Source organism: Bubalus kerabau, chromosome 6 (assembly GCF_029407905.1).
Source record: "Bubalus kerabau isolate K-KA32 ecotype Philippines breed swamp buffalo chromosome 6, PCC_UOA_SB_1v2, whole genome shotgun sequence".
Classification (NCBI taxonomy): domain Eukaryota; kingdom Metazoa; phylum Chordata; class Mammalia; order Artiodactyla; family Bovidae; genus Bubalus; species Bubalus kerabau.
Genome location: NC_073629.1, coordinates 50336473 through 50351077, shown reverse-complemented (window position 1 = coordinate 50351077; position 14605 = coordinate 50336473). Strand labels below are relative to the sequence as shown.

At 46.0% G+C, this 14605-nt stretch overlaps 1 protein-coding gene across 1 annotated transcript in view; it reads right to left on the bottom strand.

Moving 5' to 3' along the window:
- ABCA4 (ATP binding cassette subfamily A member 4) overlaps window positions 1-14605 on the bottom strand; it is a 119313-nt gene that overhangs the window by 46263 nt on the left and 58445 nt on the right. Inside the window, exons 13-19 of the mRNA XM_055585074.1 lie at window positions 14381-14470; window positions 12245-12419; window positions 5258-5389; window positions 4171-4310; window positions 3552-3689; window positions 2421-2614; window positions 1260-1344 (exon numbers count right to left, since the gene is read on the bottom strand). Coding sequence (XP_055441049.1) covers window positions 1260-1344; window positions 2421-2614; window positions 3552-3689; window positions 4171-4310; window positions 5258-5389; window positions 12245-12419; window positions 14381-14470 — 954 coding nt within the window. The remainder of the gene's footprint in view (window positions 1-1259; window positions 1345-2420; window positions 2615-3551; window positions 3690-4170; window positions 4311-5257; window positions 5390-12244; window positions 12420-14380; window positions 14471-14605) is intronic.

The following is a 14605-nucleotide window of genomic DNA, read 5'->3' as shown; positions in this document are numbered from 1 at the left end:
AGGCTCCTCTGTCCATGGGATTCTCCAAGCAAGAATACTTGAGTGGGTTGCCATGCCCTCCTCCAGGGGATCTTCCCAGTCGAGGGGTCCAACCCATTCTTCTTATGTTTCCTGCTTTGGCAGGCAGGTTCTTCCCCACTAGTGCCACCTGGGAAGCCCCAGTAATTAAACATATTCATTTCAAAAAAATTATTTGGAAAGCAGGGAGGGGCCTACAGCAAGGCAGACTAGGAAAAAGACACAGAAATGGTCTAAGAAGATATGTTTGTGTTCACCACAGGTTCTGTCAGTGCGAGAGAGGGTGAGAGAGTAAATATGATGCAACTCCGGGCATTTTCCCTCAGCTTTAAGCATAGTGCACAAACTGCCTGTTTTCTTGTTTCAGATTTTAGTTAGAAAAATATTTGTGCTTAGGAAACTTTGTCTTTAAAAAGCAAATACTTTCCCCTTAACTTGGATCAGCACATAGGTTTAGTTTTGTTCCTACTTAGGAATATGGGGAATATGGTATTCCAATTCTGAGGACAACCCCCTCCCCGTCCCTTCTCCTCCACCCAGGCCCCCCTCCACCGCCCCCAACCAGGGAAGGATGAGAGGCAGGCATTAGCGGAGAATAGAAAGAGCTGTTGACAAGCACTCTGGGGCCAGGAAGTCATAGCCCCATGAGTGCTTCCACAGTGAGAGTCTCTGTTTTGCATCTTTCTGGAGGTGGAGGTGCCCCTTACAAGGTTTAACACACTGTATCTAATCCAAGGGAGAATCACTCAAAATTAGGAAACTGAGAGAAAATCTGGGAGTGTAACAAACAGGGCTATGCGTTAACCCACAGATTTTGCATCCACACCACACAACCTGACTCTCTGGAGAAGTTCACTGTGAGGACTGTGCATCACCGAGGCTCATAGGCTCCAGCTGGCACCATTCGAAGACCTCCTCTCCAGATACTGAGGAAAGTGGCTTGGATCCAGGCGGGGGGACCCCAGAAACGCAGGCTTATTATGGGCAAGGGCTAGGAGTAAACAAAGACTGGGTTCCTCATTAAAGGGAGAGGGCTTATAAGCCCAAGACTTCAACATTCTTTGGGAATGGAGGAGGAGACAAAAACTCAAAGAAGATGAGCAACTGCATGACCGTGAGCTTCAGAAGCACACAGAGTGTTCTCTTTGCTCCCATTGAAGTGCTCGACAGCTGGACACACCAACAAGACCTGGAGATGACGGCCAGACCAGGACCAAGGTACAATCTGCTTGAGTCCTTACCGTCCAAGACTTGTTCTGGAGTTATCGCCTCAGCACAGGCCGGACACCTGATGGAGAAGCCCTTAGACGCACAGCTGCAGGTCCCCTACAAGAGACGGACGGGAATCACTTCTACAGCGCCTCCCTGACGTCCCTGATGCCCACCGCCGTCACCACCATGCTTTGTTTCTCACATCAAGTGTGCTCAACACATTTTTCTTCACTGTTTTAATCTATTACTTCATCTGAACATTTGAGGGTGTGGCTGTCTGATTTTGTTCTGAGAGTGTGTGAATCAGGCACGGAGAGAGCATTAAAGGATTCCTTTGGCTTGCCATCACTTATGTGACAGCTGTTGGTCGGCCCATGTGAGACTTTCTGCTTCTCCCTCTCCGGGGATGCACACTGGGCTCTGGAAATCTACCCAGGACTGGAAAACCCAGAAGCAGCCAGACACCTGAACTACAGGGCTGAAGGCGTAGATAATGCTATAATACAATAAAACAGGCATGACAGGACAACTGGAAGGTGAGCAGTGCCTTTTTAGGAGCCCAAAGCACATTTATCATACTCTATCTCATTTATCTTCACCACATCCCTGGGAAGCAGAGTGGTAATTATCAGCTTCACTTTCTATGTGGAAAAAACCCAACAACAACGAGGAATTAAAGAATTTGCTTAAGGCGACACAGTCTGTTCACCTTGAAGCCCACACTTGAACCTGGGATTCTTGACACGCTGAGGTGGTCTCTGCTGGTTGGCACTTTTTTCGTGTCACCATTTCCGGGTTATAGTTACTAGGGAAGCTTTTTCTTAGCTTTCATTTGCCAATGAAATTTGGGTTTAACTAGCTAACATAAATGTTTGAATGAAAAAAGGAAGCTTGAATAACTACTGTCCTTTAAACAGTGTAACCTTGCAGAATGTCATTCCCTTCCTTCTATGTTGCACGAAACCACGTGTGTAGTTTAGGATTCTGGCCTGTAATAATTTCAGGTCTTTTAAGCTAGTTGGCTAAAGCATTTCTGTAGGAGAGTTCAGAATGTTCTTTTATCAAAATCTACAAATGGTTCCAGAAACAAAGAGGTCAGTTCTGCTGGCTGGAGTCTGATTTGGGTAGAAGTGTCTGGAATGACGTTCCTTCTCACCCAGGACAGGCTCTTTCCCTGGACAGACACAAACCTCGCGGCCTCTTCCTTGGCTCTGAATAGTCTTCATCCTGCGCACCAAGGTTAAGTAGAAGCCTGTGCCAAAGCAGTTCTTCAGGAACAGTGGGGTTCCAGAGCAGTACAGCCGTCCCTGGGATATGATGGCGATGCGGTCCCCGAGGATGTCGGCCTCGTCCATGTGGTGAGTGGACATGATGATGGTTCTGCCTGCAGAGGCAGGGGTCAGGGGAATTACCAGGCAGGCCTGGGTATGGATGGGAGAAAGTGTATAGCAAACTCCATATTCCATGGGTTGCAAAACTGGGAGTTAATAAATAAAAACAAGTATTCTGCAATACAGTCTAGAATATTAGAATAAAAAATAACAATAGCTACCACTTTATAGCATCCTGCATATTGTAAAGCGCTATTTTATAGAGTATTTCTTCCTTAGCATAGGGCCTGATGCAAATAAACCACCATGTATGGGATATATTTATTACTGTCAGTCAGTATCTATTGAGTTCTATAGTATATTCTCTGGATCATTAAGTGCTACATTTATCATTTCTGCAAAGAACACACACACACACACACTCACACTTACATTCTTTCATACTAGATAGAGATGTCCTTAAAATAAAATGGTAATGAGGATTCCAGGAAGGCAAATACAGCACAGGCTTAAACCACACTGTTACTTTTATGGTGGTTCTGCTTGCTGTCTTGTCTGGGTCTGTGCATCTGGTTTCAGGTGCCAGGACAGAGGAGGGAGCGTCCCGCTGAGTTATTTCCATCCACAGCACTGAATATAGGCTCCTCACCCTCACACCTGGTTTTCGTAGATAATTCGGGTCCCTTTGTCAAGGGGGAATTTTACTTAGAGCTGCTCCCATTGTTCCAGGCAGAAGGGTTTTGGGTTGAGAGAACTTTCTAGAGCATTTTGGGAAGTAGGCTGCTTCATCAGTAATTCCCTGCTTATATTTGGGTAAAAAAAACTCAGGAGGCTTCACCTGGAACTTAGGCTCCCCAAGCCAGTGATAATGCCACATCTGAGCGTAGTTGTGGCTGTTACTACACTGAGCTGCAAGATGCCAGGTGTAAGCGAGTAGATCACACACATTCAGCCTCAGCGAGAGCACAGGTGATGTGCAGTGGCCATTACCTGAGCGATACTTCAGGAGCAGGTCCCAGATTGAGCGACGTGAGTAGGGGTCCACCCCAGAGGTGGGCTCATCCAGAACCACCACCTTGGCATCTCCCACGAAGGCAATGGCCACAGACAGCTTCCTCTGCACGCCACCTAGAGGGATGAGGCGGCGGGGTCACAGGAGCTGTGGACCATGTGAAGGATCGGCCCAGGGCTGACCACATAAAGAAGGTAACTTAGATCCAGCAGCAGCTTCAAGCTGCCTCCTTAGATGTCCACAGTGTTTAGAACCCTAGTGGTTCAGGCCTTATAATACACAACAGAAAATCCCTGCCTCCCAGGATCAGACCATGTGAAGATTGTTCTCACATTTTTAGTTCAAACACATAAACCTCAGAGCACATAGAGCCCAGGCTGCTGCAGGATAGTGTTCTATGTAGAAAATAATCCAGAGTTGGGTTTCTCTTAGATGCTCAGAATAACTTTATAGATTATTCCAACCCTTAGGAGCTCTCCTGTTACAAGTCTAAGAATACACACACACACACACAAGCACACATGCATATATACAAGGCCCCGTGCACTGGGAAACCGTGGATTGGCCATCCGAAGCCCATTTTCCAATACCAAGCACCTGACAGATCCTGAGCCTCTTCGTTCCTCTTGTGGTGGAGGCCTGTGTCCTCTAGCATTGCTTCCATCTCCAGCTGGGCCTCGTCCCAGGACTTCCCTTTCAGCTGTGCATAGAACAGGATGTGTTCAGCCACGGTGAGGCTATGGGGATGGGGCGGTGAGAAACACAATGCGCTCAGCGTTTCCACTTGTAACAGTTTACCTTATAGAGATAATTAAAGATGAGCACAGAGGTTTAGCAATCATGATGCTCATCGTGGTGGTGTTCATAACAGAAAAATGAGACAAAATACTGATCCTACCAAAATATCTGAAAGCTTAAATAGCACATTATACAATGGAATAGTATGTATACATTAAAAATTATTTTGTAGAAGAATACATAACAGCATGCAAAAATGTTCATGATATCTTAGGTTTAAAAAACCATTAAAATAATGGTTACTAAATGGTAAGCAGAGTTTTATTCTGTTTTATAATTTCAGATATATGTATAGCTATACATTCATAAGAGAAAGCTTTGAAAAATTATATATCAAAGTGTTAACAGTGGTTTCCTATGGATGGTGAAATTACAGGTGATTTTTAGTTTCAATCTATATTGCCTTCCTTCCTGTGATCCCTCCTTCCTTTATTCAATGACTGTATATAATTTTTTATGTAAGAAAAGTTTGGAAAAAAAGCAACTGAAAAACTTCTTCAAAAGTCAGTTTTTAATGCCTGGCTGAAGAGGAAAACAGGAGCCATGGTCCCCTCTGTGTGTCCCCTCATGGTCCCTGAGAGTGACCAGACTTCTGGGCAAGTTCTGAGCAAGGGGCCCCAGGACCAGCCACCCTGGCAGAGAGAAGGCAGTGCCAGTCTCCTGAGCAGGAAGACCTCAGCACTGAGCATGAGAGAAACAGTCTCATGTTCTGAGGGACCTTCTCAGTGCCAACAGGACAAAGGATCCCAAATGTGGGGGAAGCCACTGAACAGTATGGCCTCTGGCCCCAGAGCCAGCATCCCTCAGCTGCACTCTAGGGAACATGTTAGGGGAGGGCAAGGTGAGGTTAGGGCACCGGGAGGGTCTCGGTTCCTGTTCTACTTACTGGTGGAACAGGATGTTGTGCTGTGGACACATGCCAAGGCTCTGCCGGATAGCATCCAGGTTGGTTTCAATGTCCTTTCCCCCAACAAGCACAGTCCCGGATGTTGGTGGCAACAGACCGGTCACGATGGACCTGCCAAAAGCAGAAATTAGTGGCAGAGAGCCTGGCCTTTGGAACACCTTAGGACAGCAGCCTCCACCCCAGGGTCAATGAGGATTCTCAGTAATTCTACCCATGCCTCTCAGTTAAACCCAAACCATCACTAGTGGCAGGAACCAACAGTTTCCCAGACAGGGCTTAGCACTAGTGTGTCCTCAGGGCCCCCAGGAAGGTGAGTACATCTGCCTTCCTTCTGTGCTTCTCTTACGCCCTAGTGCTCACAGGCAGGTGCCGATGGGCCCCTGGGATTTCCAGTTGCAGAATGCTCACTTATAGCCAGAGATCCCTCCCCCACTCAGCCATCACAGCTCCTGGCGCTGCGGGGGCTCAGTTAAAGGTATTCAGCACATGGGTCTGTGTTTTGCCTGATGTCACCAACACAAAGTGCAAGGTCTTGGTGAGAAGCCCAAGCATTCAACACGTATTTGTTAATTAGTTGACTGAACCCAGGCCTGGGAATTCTCACAACAATTTTGGATCCAAGTAAGAAAAAGCCCACCACCACTGTTAACTTATTTTTGTAAAATGGGAAATGATGACTCTCACTTCATGGGGTATTTTGTGAGGATTAAATACAATTATTACCTCTAAAGCGCTTAGAACAGTGCTAGCATAAAGGAAGAGTCAAAAATGTTATACTACTTTTATTAAGCATTGTGTTCCAGCCCCCAGGCGATGTTGCATTTCTCATGCATGAAGTAATATACTTGTGTTTGGGGTCCTCTGACCATATTAGTTAACAAGGAGAGAAATGAGATGGGTCAGTCCTGCTCCTCCCAGCTTTGCTCCTGAGTCAGATACAATCTCAGACTCTCTGAACTTGTCTGTTGGATCAACCACTAGAGGGAAACAGAACCAAGTGGAATGGCACCAGCCCCACATTCCATTGGCACTGAACCCGCCCTCAGAGAACATTCCAACGCAGGGTGTACACGGCTGTTCCTTCCTGGGGCTCTGCAAAAAGCCAAAGGACTTGATGAGTGCATTCACATGGGTTCCCTGCCCCTCGAAAGGGCCGCCCCTGCTGTTCCTTGGGGAACCTTAGATGGCCATGTTCTCTTTACTGCGGATGGCACCTGGGTCCCTTAGAAAAGCCAGGAGAGTGTCCTGAGCTGAGGCTTCCACGAAGAGCCTTCATCTTTCCTGAACTTGGTTTTTAGTTGCTCAGCTTTTTATTATTTTGGATCCAAAATTGTTGTGGTGATAATTCCCAGACCTGGGTTCAATCAGCTAATTAACAAACACATGTTAATGCTTGGGCTTCTCACCAAGACCTTGCCCTTTGTGATGGTGATATCAGACAAAACTTGGACCCATGTGCTGAATACCTTTAACTGAGCCCCTACAGGGATGGGCTTCCTGGTGGCTCAGACAGTAAAGAATCTTCCTGTCATGTGGGAGACCAGGGTTTGATCCCCTTGGTCAGAAAGATCCCCTGGAGACTGGAATGACTACCTACTCCAGTATTCTTACCTGGAGAATCCCATGGGCAGATGGGCCTGGTGGGCTATAGTCCATGGGGTTGCAAAGAGTCGGACATGACCAAGCAACTAACATTTTAATACAGCACCAGAAGCTGTGATGGCTGAGTTGCAGAGGGATCTCTAGCTGTAAGTGAGCATTCTTTATGTATCCTTTTCTCCAGAGCTACCACCAACCCTCATAGGTAGGAAAAGGAATGCTCTTTGAAAGTAAGTAGTGCTCTACAGGCTTCTCAGGTAGTGCTAGTGGTTAAGAACCCGCCTGCCAATGCAGGAGACTTAACAGATGTGGGTTTGATTCCTGGGTTAGAAGATCCCCTGGAGAAGAGCATGGCAACCCATTCCAGTATTCTTGCCTGGAGAATCCCATGGACAAAGAGCCTAGGAGGCTACAATCCATAGAGTCACACAGACTTGGACACGACTGAAATGACTAAGGCATTCAGAGGGTAGCCATCTATCAGAAGACCCTAGAAACCAAATGTAAGGAATCCTTTCCATCATTGCCTTGGTTTGCATGTGGATGGGCACATCATCCCTGTGTGGAGAAGTTGATGCTGTAACTTAGCCTCTAATGGGATTGGGGAATATTTTTCTCAGAAGAGTCACTGAGAACCCAAGAGGGATGTTTCTTAATGAGTGATAGAGAAAAATCTGGTGGCATAAGATGGCAGAGTAGAAGGACGTGCACTCATCTTCTCCTGTGAGAACTCCAAAACTACAACTTGCTGCTGAACAACTGTTGACTGGAGAATGTTGGATCCCACCAAAAAAGATACCCCACATCCAGGGGCAAAGGAGTAGCACCAGTAAGATGGTAGGAGAGGTGAAATTGCATTTAGAATCAAATCCCTAATTGGCAGAGATGCTCAGAGGGCTCAAAAAAACCTGTGTACACTAGGTCCCAGAGACCCCACAGAGACTGAGCCAGAACTGTGTTTGAGTGTCTCCTGCAAAGGTACAGGTGAGCAGTGGCCTGCCGCAGGGGGCAGGGGCTCTGGGTGCAGCAGACCTGGGTATGGCATAAACCCTCTTGGAGGAGGTCGCCATTAACCCTGCCATAGAGCCACCAGAACTTACACAGGACTGGGGAAACAGACTCTTGGAGGGCACAAACAGAACCTTGTGTGCACCAGGACCCAGGAGAAAGGAGCAGTGACCCTACAAGAGACTGACCCAGACTTGCCCGTGAGTGTCCAGGAGTCTCCAGCGGAGGCGTGGGTCCACAGTGGCCTGTTGCAGGGTCAGGGGCACCGAGTGTGGCAGTGCTTGCATGGGATCTTTTGAAAGAGGTCCCCATTATCTTCATTACCTCAACCATAGGTTGCCCTCAGGTGAAACAACAGGGAGGGAACACAGCCCTCAACAGACAATTGGATTAAAGACTTACTGAGCATGGCCCTGCCCATCAGAACAAGACCCAGTTTCCCCCCCAGTCAGTCTCTCCCATCAGGAAACTTCCATAAGCCTCTTATCCTTATCCATCAGAGGGCAGACAGAATGAAAACCACAATCACAGAAAACCAACCAAACTGATCACATGGACCACCGCCTTGTCTAACTCAATGAAACTATGAGCCATGCCATGTAGGGCCACCCAAGATGGACGGGTTGTGGTGGAGAGTTTGGACAAAATGTGGTCCACTGGAGAAGGGAATGGCAAACCACTTCAGTATTCCAGCCTTGAGAACCCCATGAACAGCATGAAAAGGCAAAAAGATAGGACACTGAAAGATGAACTCCCCAGGTCGGTAGGTGCCCAATATGCTATGGGACATCAGTGGAGAAATAAGTCCAGAAAGAATGAAGAGATGGAGCCTAAACAAAAACAATACCCAGTTGTGGATGTGACTGGTGATGGAAGTAAAGTCCAATGCTGTAAAGAGCAATATTGCATAGGAACCTGGAATGTTAGGTCCATGAATCAAGGCAAATTGGAAGTGGTCAAACAGGAGATGGCAAGAGTGAACATCAACAATTTAGGAATCAGTTGACTAAGATAGACTGGAATGGGTGAATTTAACTCAGGTGACCATTATATCTACTGTGGACAAGAATCCCTTGGAAGAAATAGAGTAGCCATAATAGTCAACAAAAGAGTCCTAAATGCAGTACTTGGATGCAATCTCAAAAACGACAGAATAATCTCTGTTCGTTTCCAAGGCAAACCATTCAATATCAGAGTAATCCAAGTCTGTGCCCCAACACCAGCAATGCTGAAGAAGCTGAAGTTGAACGGTTCTATGAAGACCTACAAGATCTTCTAAAACTAACACCCAAAAAGATGTCCTTTTTTATTATAGAGACTGGAATGCAAAAGTAGGAAGTCAAGAGACACCTAGAGTAACAGACAAATTTGGCCTTGGAGTACAAAACGAAGCAGGTCAAAGGCTAACAGAGTTTTGCCAAGAGAACACATTAGTTGTAGCAAACACACTCTTCCAACAACACAAGAGGAGGCTCTACACATGGACATCACAAGACGGTCAATACTGAAATCAGATTGATTTAATCTTTGCAGCCAAAGATGGAGAAGCTCTATACAGTCAGCAAAAACAAGACCAGGAGCTGACTGTGGCTCAGATCATGAACTCCTTATTGCCAAATTCAGACTGAAATTGAAGAAAGTAGGGAAAACCACTAGACCATTCAGGTATGACCTAAATCAAATCCCTTATGATTATACAGTGGAAGTGACAAATAGATTCAAGGGATTAGATCTGATAGACAGAGTGTCTGAAGAACTATGCACTGAGGTTCGTGACATTGTTCAGGAGGCAGTGATCAAGACCATCCCCAAGAAAAAGAAATGCAAAAAGGCAAAATGGTTGTCTGAGGAGGCCTAACAAATAGCTGAGAAGAGAACAGAAGTTAAAGGCAAAGAAGAAAAGGAAAGACATAGGCATTTGAATGCAGAGTTCCAAAGAAGAGCAAGGAGAGATAAGAAAGCCTTCCTCAGTATCAGTGCAAAGAAATAGAGGGAAACAACAGAATGGGAAAGACTAGAGATCTCCTCAAGAAAATTAGATACCAAGGGAACATTTCATGCAAAGATGGGCACAATAAAGGACAGAATGGTATGGACCTAAGAGAAGCAGAAGATATTAAGAAGAGGTGGCAAGAATATACAGAAGAACTATACAAAAAAGATCTTCATGACCCAGATAACCACAGTGGTGTGATCACTGGAATGCAAAGTCAAGTGAGCGTTAGGAAGCATCACTACAAACAAAGCTAGTTGGGGTGATGGAATTCCAGTTGAGCTATTTCAAATCCTAAAAGATGATGCTGTGAAAGTGCACATTGAGCTGCACTCAATGTGCTAGCAAATATGGAAAACTCGGCAGTGGCCACAGGACTGGAAAGGGTCAGTTTTCAATTCCAATCCCAAAAAAAGGCAATGCCAAAGAATGCTCAAATTACTGCACAATTGCACTCATCTCACACTCTAGCAAAGTAATGCTCAAAATTCTCCAAGCTAGTCTTCAATAGTATGTGAACTGTGAATGTCCAGATGTTCAAACTGGATTTAGAAAAGGCAGAGGAACCAGAGATCAAATTGCCAACATCTGCTGGATCATGGAAAAAGCAAAAGAGTTGCAGAAAAAACATCTATTTCTGCTTTATTGACTATGCCAAAGCCTTTGACTGTGTGGATCACAACAAACTGTGGAAAATTCTGAAAGAGCTGGGAATACCAGACCACCTGACCTGCATCCTGAGAAAACTGTATGCAGGTCAAGAAGTAACAGAACTAGACTTGGAACAACAGACTGGTACCAAATCGGGAAAGGAGTATGTCAAGGCTGTATATTGTCACCTGGCTTATTTAACTTACATGCAGAGAACATCATGTGAAATGCCAGGCTGGATGAAGCACAAGCTAGGATCAAGATTCCTGGGAGAAATGTCAATAACCTCAGATATGAAAATGACACCACCCTTATGGCAGAAAGTGAAGAACTAAAGAGCCTCTTGATGAAAGTGAAAGAGCAGAGTGAAAAAGTTGGCCTAAAACTCAACATTCAGAAAAGTAAGATCGTGGCATCTGGTCCCATCACATCATGGCAAATAGTTGGGGAAACAATGGAAACAGTGAGAGGCTTTATTTTGGGGGGCTCCAAAATCACTGCAGATGGTGACTGCAGCCATGAAATTAAAAGATGCTTGCTCCTTGGAAGAAAAGCTATGATCAACCTAGACAGCATATTAAAAAGCAGAGACATTACTCTGCCAACAAAGGTCTGTCTAGTCAAAGCTATGGTTTTTCCAGTAGTCATGTATGGATGTGAAAGAAAGCTGAGCACTGAAGAATTGATGCTTTTGAACTGTGGTGTTGGAGAAGACTCTTGAGAGTCCCTTGGACTGCAAGGAGATCAAACCAGTCCATCCAAACAAAATCAGTCTTGAATATTCATTGGAAGAACTGATGCTGAAGATGAAACTCTGATACTTTGGCCACCTGATGTGAAGAACTGAGTCATTGGAAAAGACCCTGATGCTGGGAAAGATTGAAGGCAGGAGGAGAAGGGGACAACAGAGGATGAGATGGTTGGATGGCATCCCCAACTCTATGGACGTGAGTTTGAGCAAGCCCCAGGAGTTGGTGATGAACAGGGAAGCCTGGTGTCCTGCAGTCCATGGGGTTGCAAAGAGTCAGATACGACTGAGTGACTGAATTGAACCGAAATGACTTAGCATGCAAGCGTACACAATGCTCTACAGATGGAGGGCAGGTGATGGTAGTGGTCAAGACTTTATCACCACCGTCATGATAGAAATGCTGGGGATGTTGGGGATAGTGGGACCAGCTCACAGCATCAAAGACAAGAGACGATCCGGTTCTTGCATCCATGGAACCACCACAACGTGGCTTCCTTGGAAAGTCACTTCGCTCTCTGGATGTCCCATCCCTGGCACCAAGGGGGCAATGAACTTACTACTTCACCTCTCTCTCCAACTTCATGATCTAATAAAATGATAAATGTGAGCAAGCTTTGAAAACTGCAGTATACTATACCTTCCTTGCACACACATATAGAACACATTTTTCTCACTAAACTTCTGTGGGAAAGAATGTGAAGTTGCTCAATTGTGTCCGACTCTTTGCGACCCCATGGACTGTAGCCTGCCAGGCTCCTCTGTCCATGGGATTCTCCAGGCAGGAATACCGGAGTGGGCTGCCATTTCCTTCTTCAGGAGATCTTCCCAACCCAGGGATTGAACCCGGGTCTCCCACACTGCAGCCAGCCTCTTTACCTGAGTCACCAGGGAAGCCCTGGAGTGAGAAAGAATAGACTGAAGCTAATAGAGGAAGAAGAGAGTCAGAAAATGATCAAAGACTCACAAGGTCGTGGTTTTCCCTGCTCCATTGTGACCGAGGAATGCGGTAATCTGACTTTCATAGAAGGTAATGTTAAGATGGTCCACGGCTGGCCTGCCATAGGGCTCAAATATCTTTACCAGATTCTTCACACATACTCCGGGAACCAAGCCTGGAAGCTCACGTTCAAAGAAGCAGTCTTGTTGGAAAAAATGAACATGATGTAACAATGGCTTCACGTACACACTACCCAAGGTTCCTTGTTGAGACCATTGTCTTCTGTACCTATGGCTTTAACTATAACTTTATCACGGTGACTACAGAATAATAATGGTAATAATAGTGTCTAACATTTATTGAGCTGTTACTCTGTGCCAAGCATTGTTTCAAGTGCTTTATATATATTACCATGCCATTTCTACAGATGAGGAAACCTAAAGAGATATCAAGAGTCCAATCAAGGTCACATGGTTTGTGAGTGGCAGAGCTGGGATTTGAATGCAGATGCGCTCATTGTCTGTATGGAGAGTTAGCCCTAAGCTCAGCCTTCAGTCCCAGGCCTTCATTTCTGACAGTCTGCAGGGGATTTCCTCAGGAATTTCTTGGAACAGCTCAGGGTCCTCATTCTCTTTCCCAAACAGTGTCTTCCTTCAGGCTATCTTATGTCCATTCTCCTAGTCACCTTGGCTCACATCTTTGAGTCAACTCTACTAACGCTGACTACTTGCTTTTTAGCGCTCCAGTTTCTCCAATTAGGGTAGGACAGTCCACTCTTTCTCACCACTGTCCCTCAAACTCTGTCCCTCCACTTTTAAACTCCATACTCCCCTCCAGTATGAGGTCCACTTGGTGTCCACTTCTCCCTGGCTTCGAGTCTTTCCCTGCTTTAGTTCACACAAGACAGTGATGGGGCTTCCCTGGCGGCTCAGATGGTAAAGAATCTGCCTGCAGTGCAGGAGACCTGGGTTGCATCCTTGGGTTGGGAACATCCCCTGGAGAAGGGAATGGCTACCCACTCCAGTATTCTTGCCTGGAAAATTCCATGGGCAGAGCAACTGATGGGCTATAGTCCATGCGGTCACAAAGAGTCAGACATGACTGAGTGACTAACACTTTTCATTTATATGTGTTACTTAATTTGTCACCTTAATATTATAATTCTGAGCACTTATGACCCTGCCAAAGAAAGGGGGGAGGGGGAAATCCCAGTGCTGCTTCTCTCTGTGCCTCCTCTGGCCTTGCTGACAGTTGAGGTGGGACTGGATCCCCACCCTCTGAATTTGGTCTTGGAATTCCACTCTGGGAGGAGGGTCTTCCCAAAGGTTCTGCTGACTAGAAACTGCAGGAATCACAGGTCTCCAACCTCAGCTTTGTGAAATGGCACCTGGGGTGCGTCAGACACACGGAGGCTGGACCTTCTCCTGCAACATCAGGTGAAGTCCAGAGGCCATGCTGCCTCTCTGTACCCGGGGTAACAATAGCGGAGCATTTCAGAATCCACAGAGGAATTCTAGAGAAATCCATATGCTTGAGGAAAGAAGAACATGGTTGGGGTGGGGTGGGGGTGGGGGAACCGGGACAGACCTGGTTCAAGAGGGAAGGTAAGGGAGGTAAAGGCCAAGAGAACACTTGCAAACTTGGTCTATGAATTGAGGAATTATTAAGTAACTTCTATGGTCAGGAAAGGCCTTTGATGGCTTGAATGAATGGACCTCTAGATTTGTAAATCACAAATGAAGTGTAGTCAGCTCCTCTAGACTCTCTCCCCCTGTGCACAGGAGCATTTATTTTTGTCTTTCCTTATAGCTCATATCCGCTTGAAGTCCCAGTGACCCAAGTTATTGTTCTTGCTAAATCCTCGGAAGTCAGCACATTTGTGCAATTCACTGGGGGTTTGCCTAACAAGGGCACAAACACACCATATACTTGGGATTTGCTTTCTCCAGGAAATATGTGTTAATGTCTGGCTGGACCATTCATTCCACACATGGGCAGCTGGACCCTAGAGAAGGTATCAGGTTTAACCCCTGTCAAGAGAGTCAGCTTCCTGGGTTCCATTTCACCCCACTCAGGAGATGTTCTGCTCTTGCCCTTTACAGTATTCTGAACCTTCTCTTGCCTCTGTTCTGCATTCTTTATTGAGGGTTTTTTGTTTTTTACCATTTATTCCTTCTGGGTGTTCCGGGTCCTCCATTTCCTCTGTTATTGGTTCTGTCTTTTCCAAGGCTCTTTCTTCTCTGGTTGAACACCCTGCACAAACCAGAAGCCGCTGTTACTCTCCTGGTGAAGGCTGAGAATCAGGAAAGACAGGAAACAAGAGAAGAGGAGAGCAGAGTTTCCTACCATAGCTGGAAAGCACAGTTCCCTTAGAAGGCCAGGCCAACA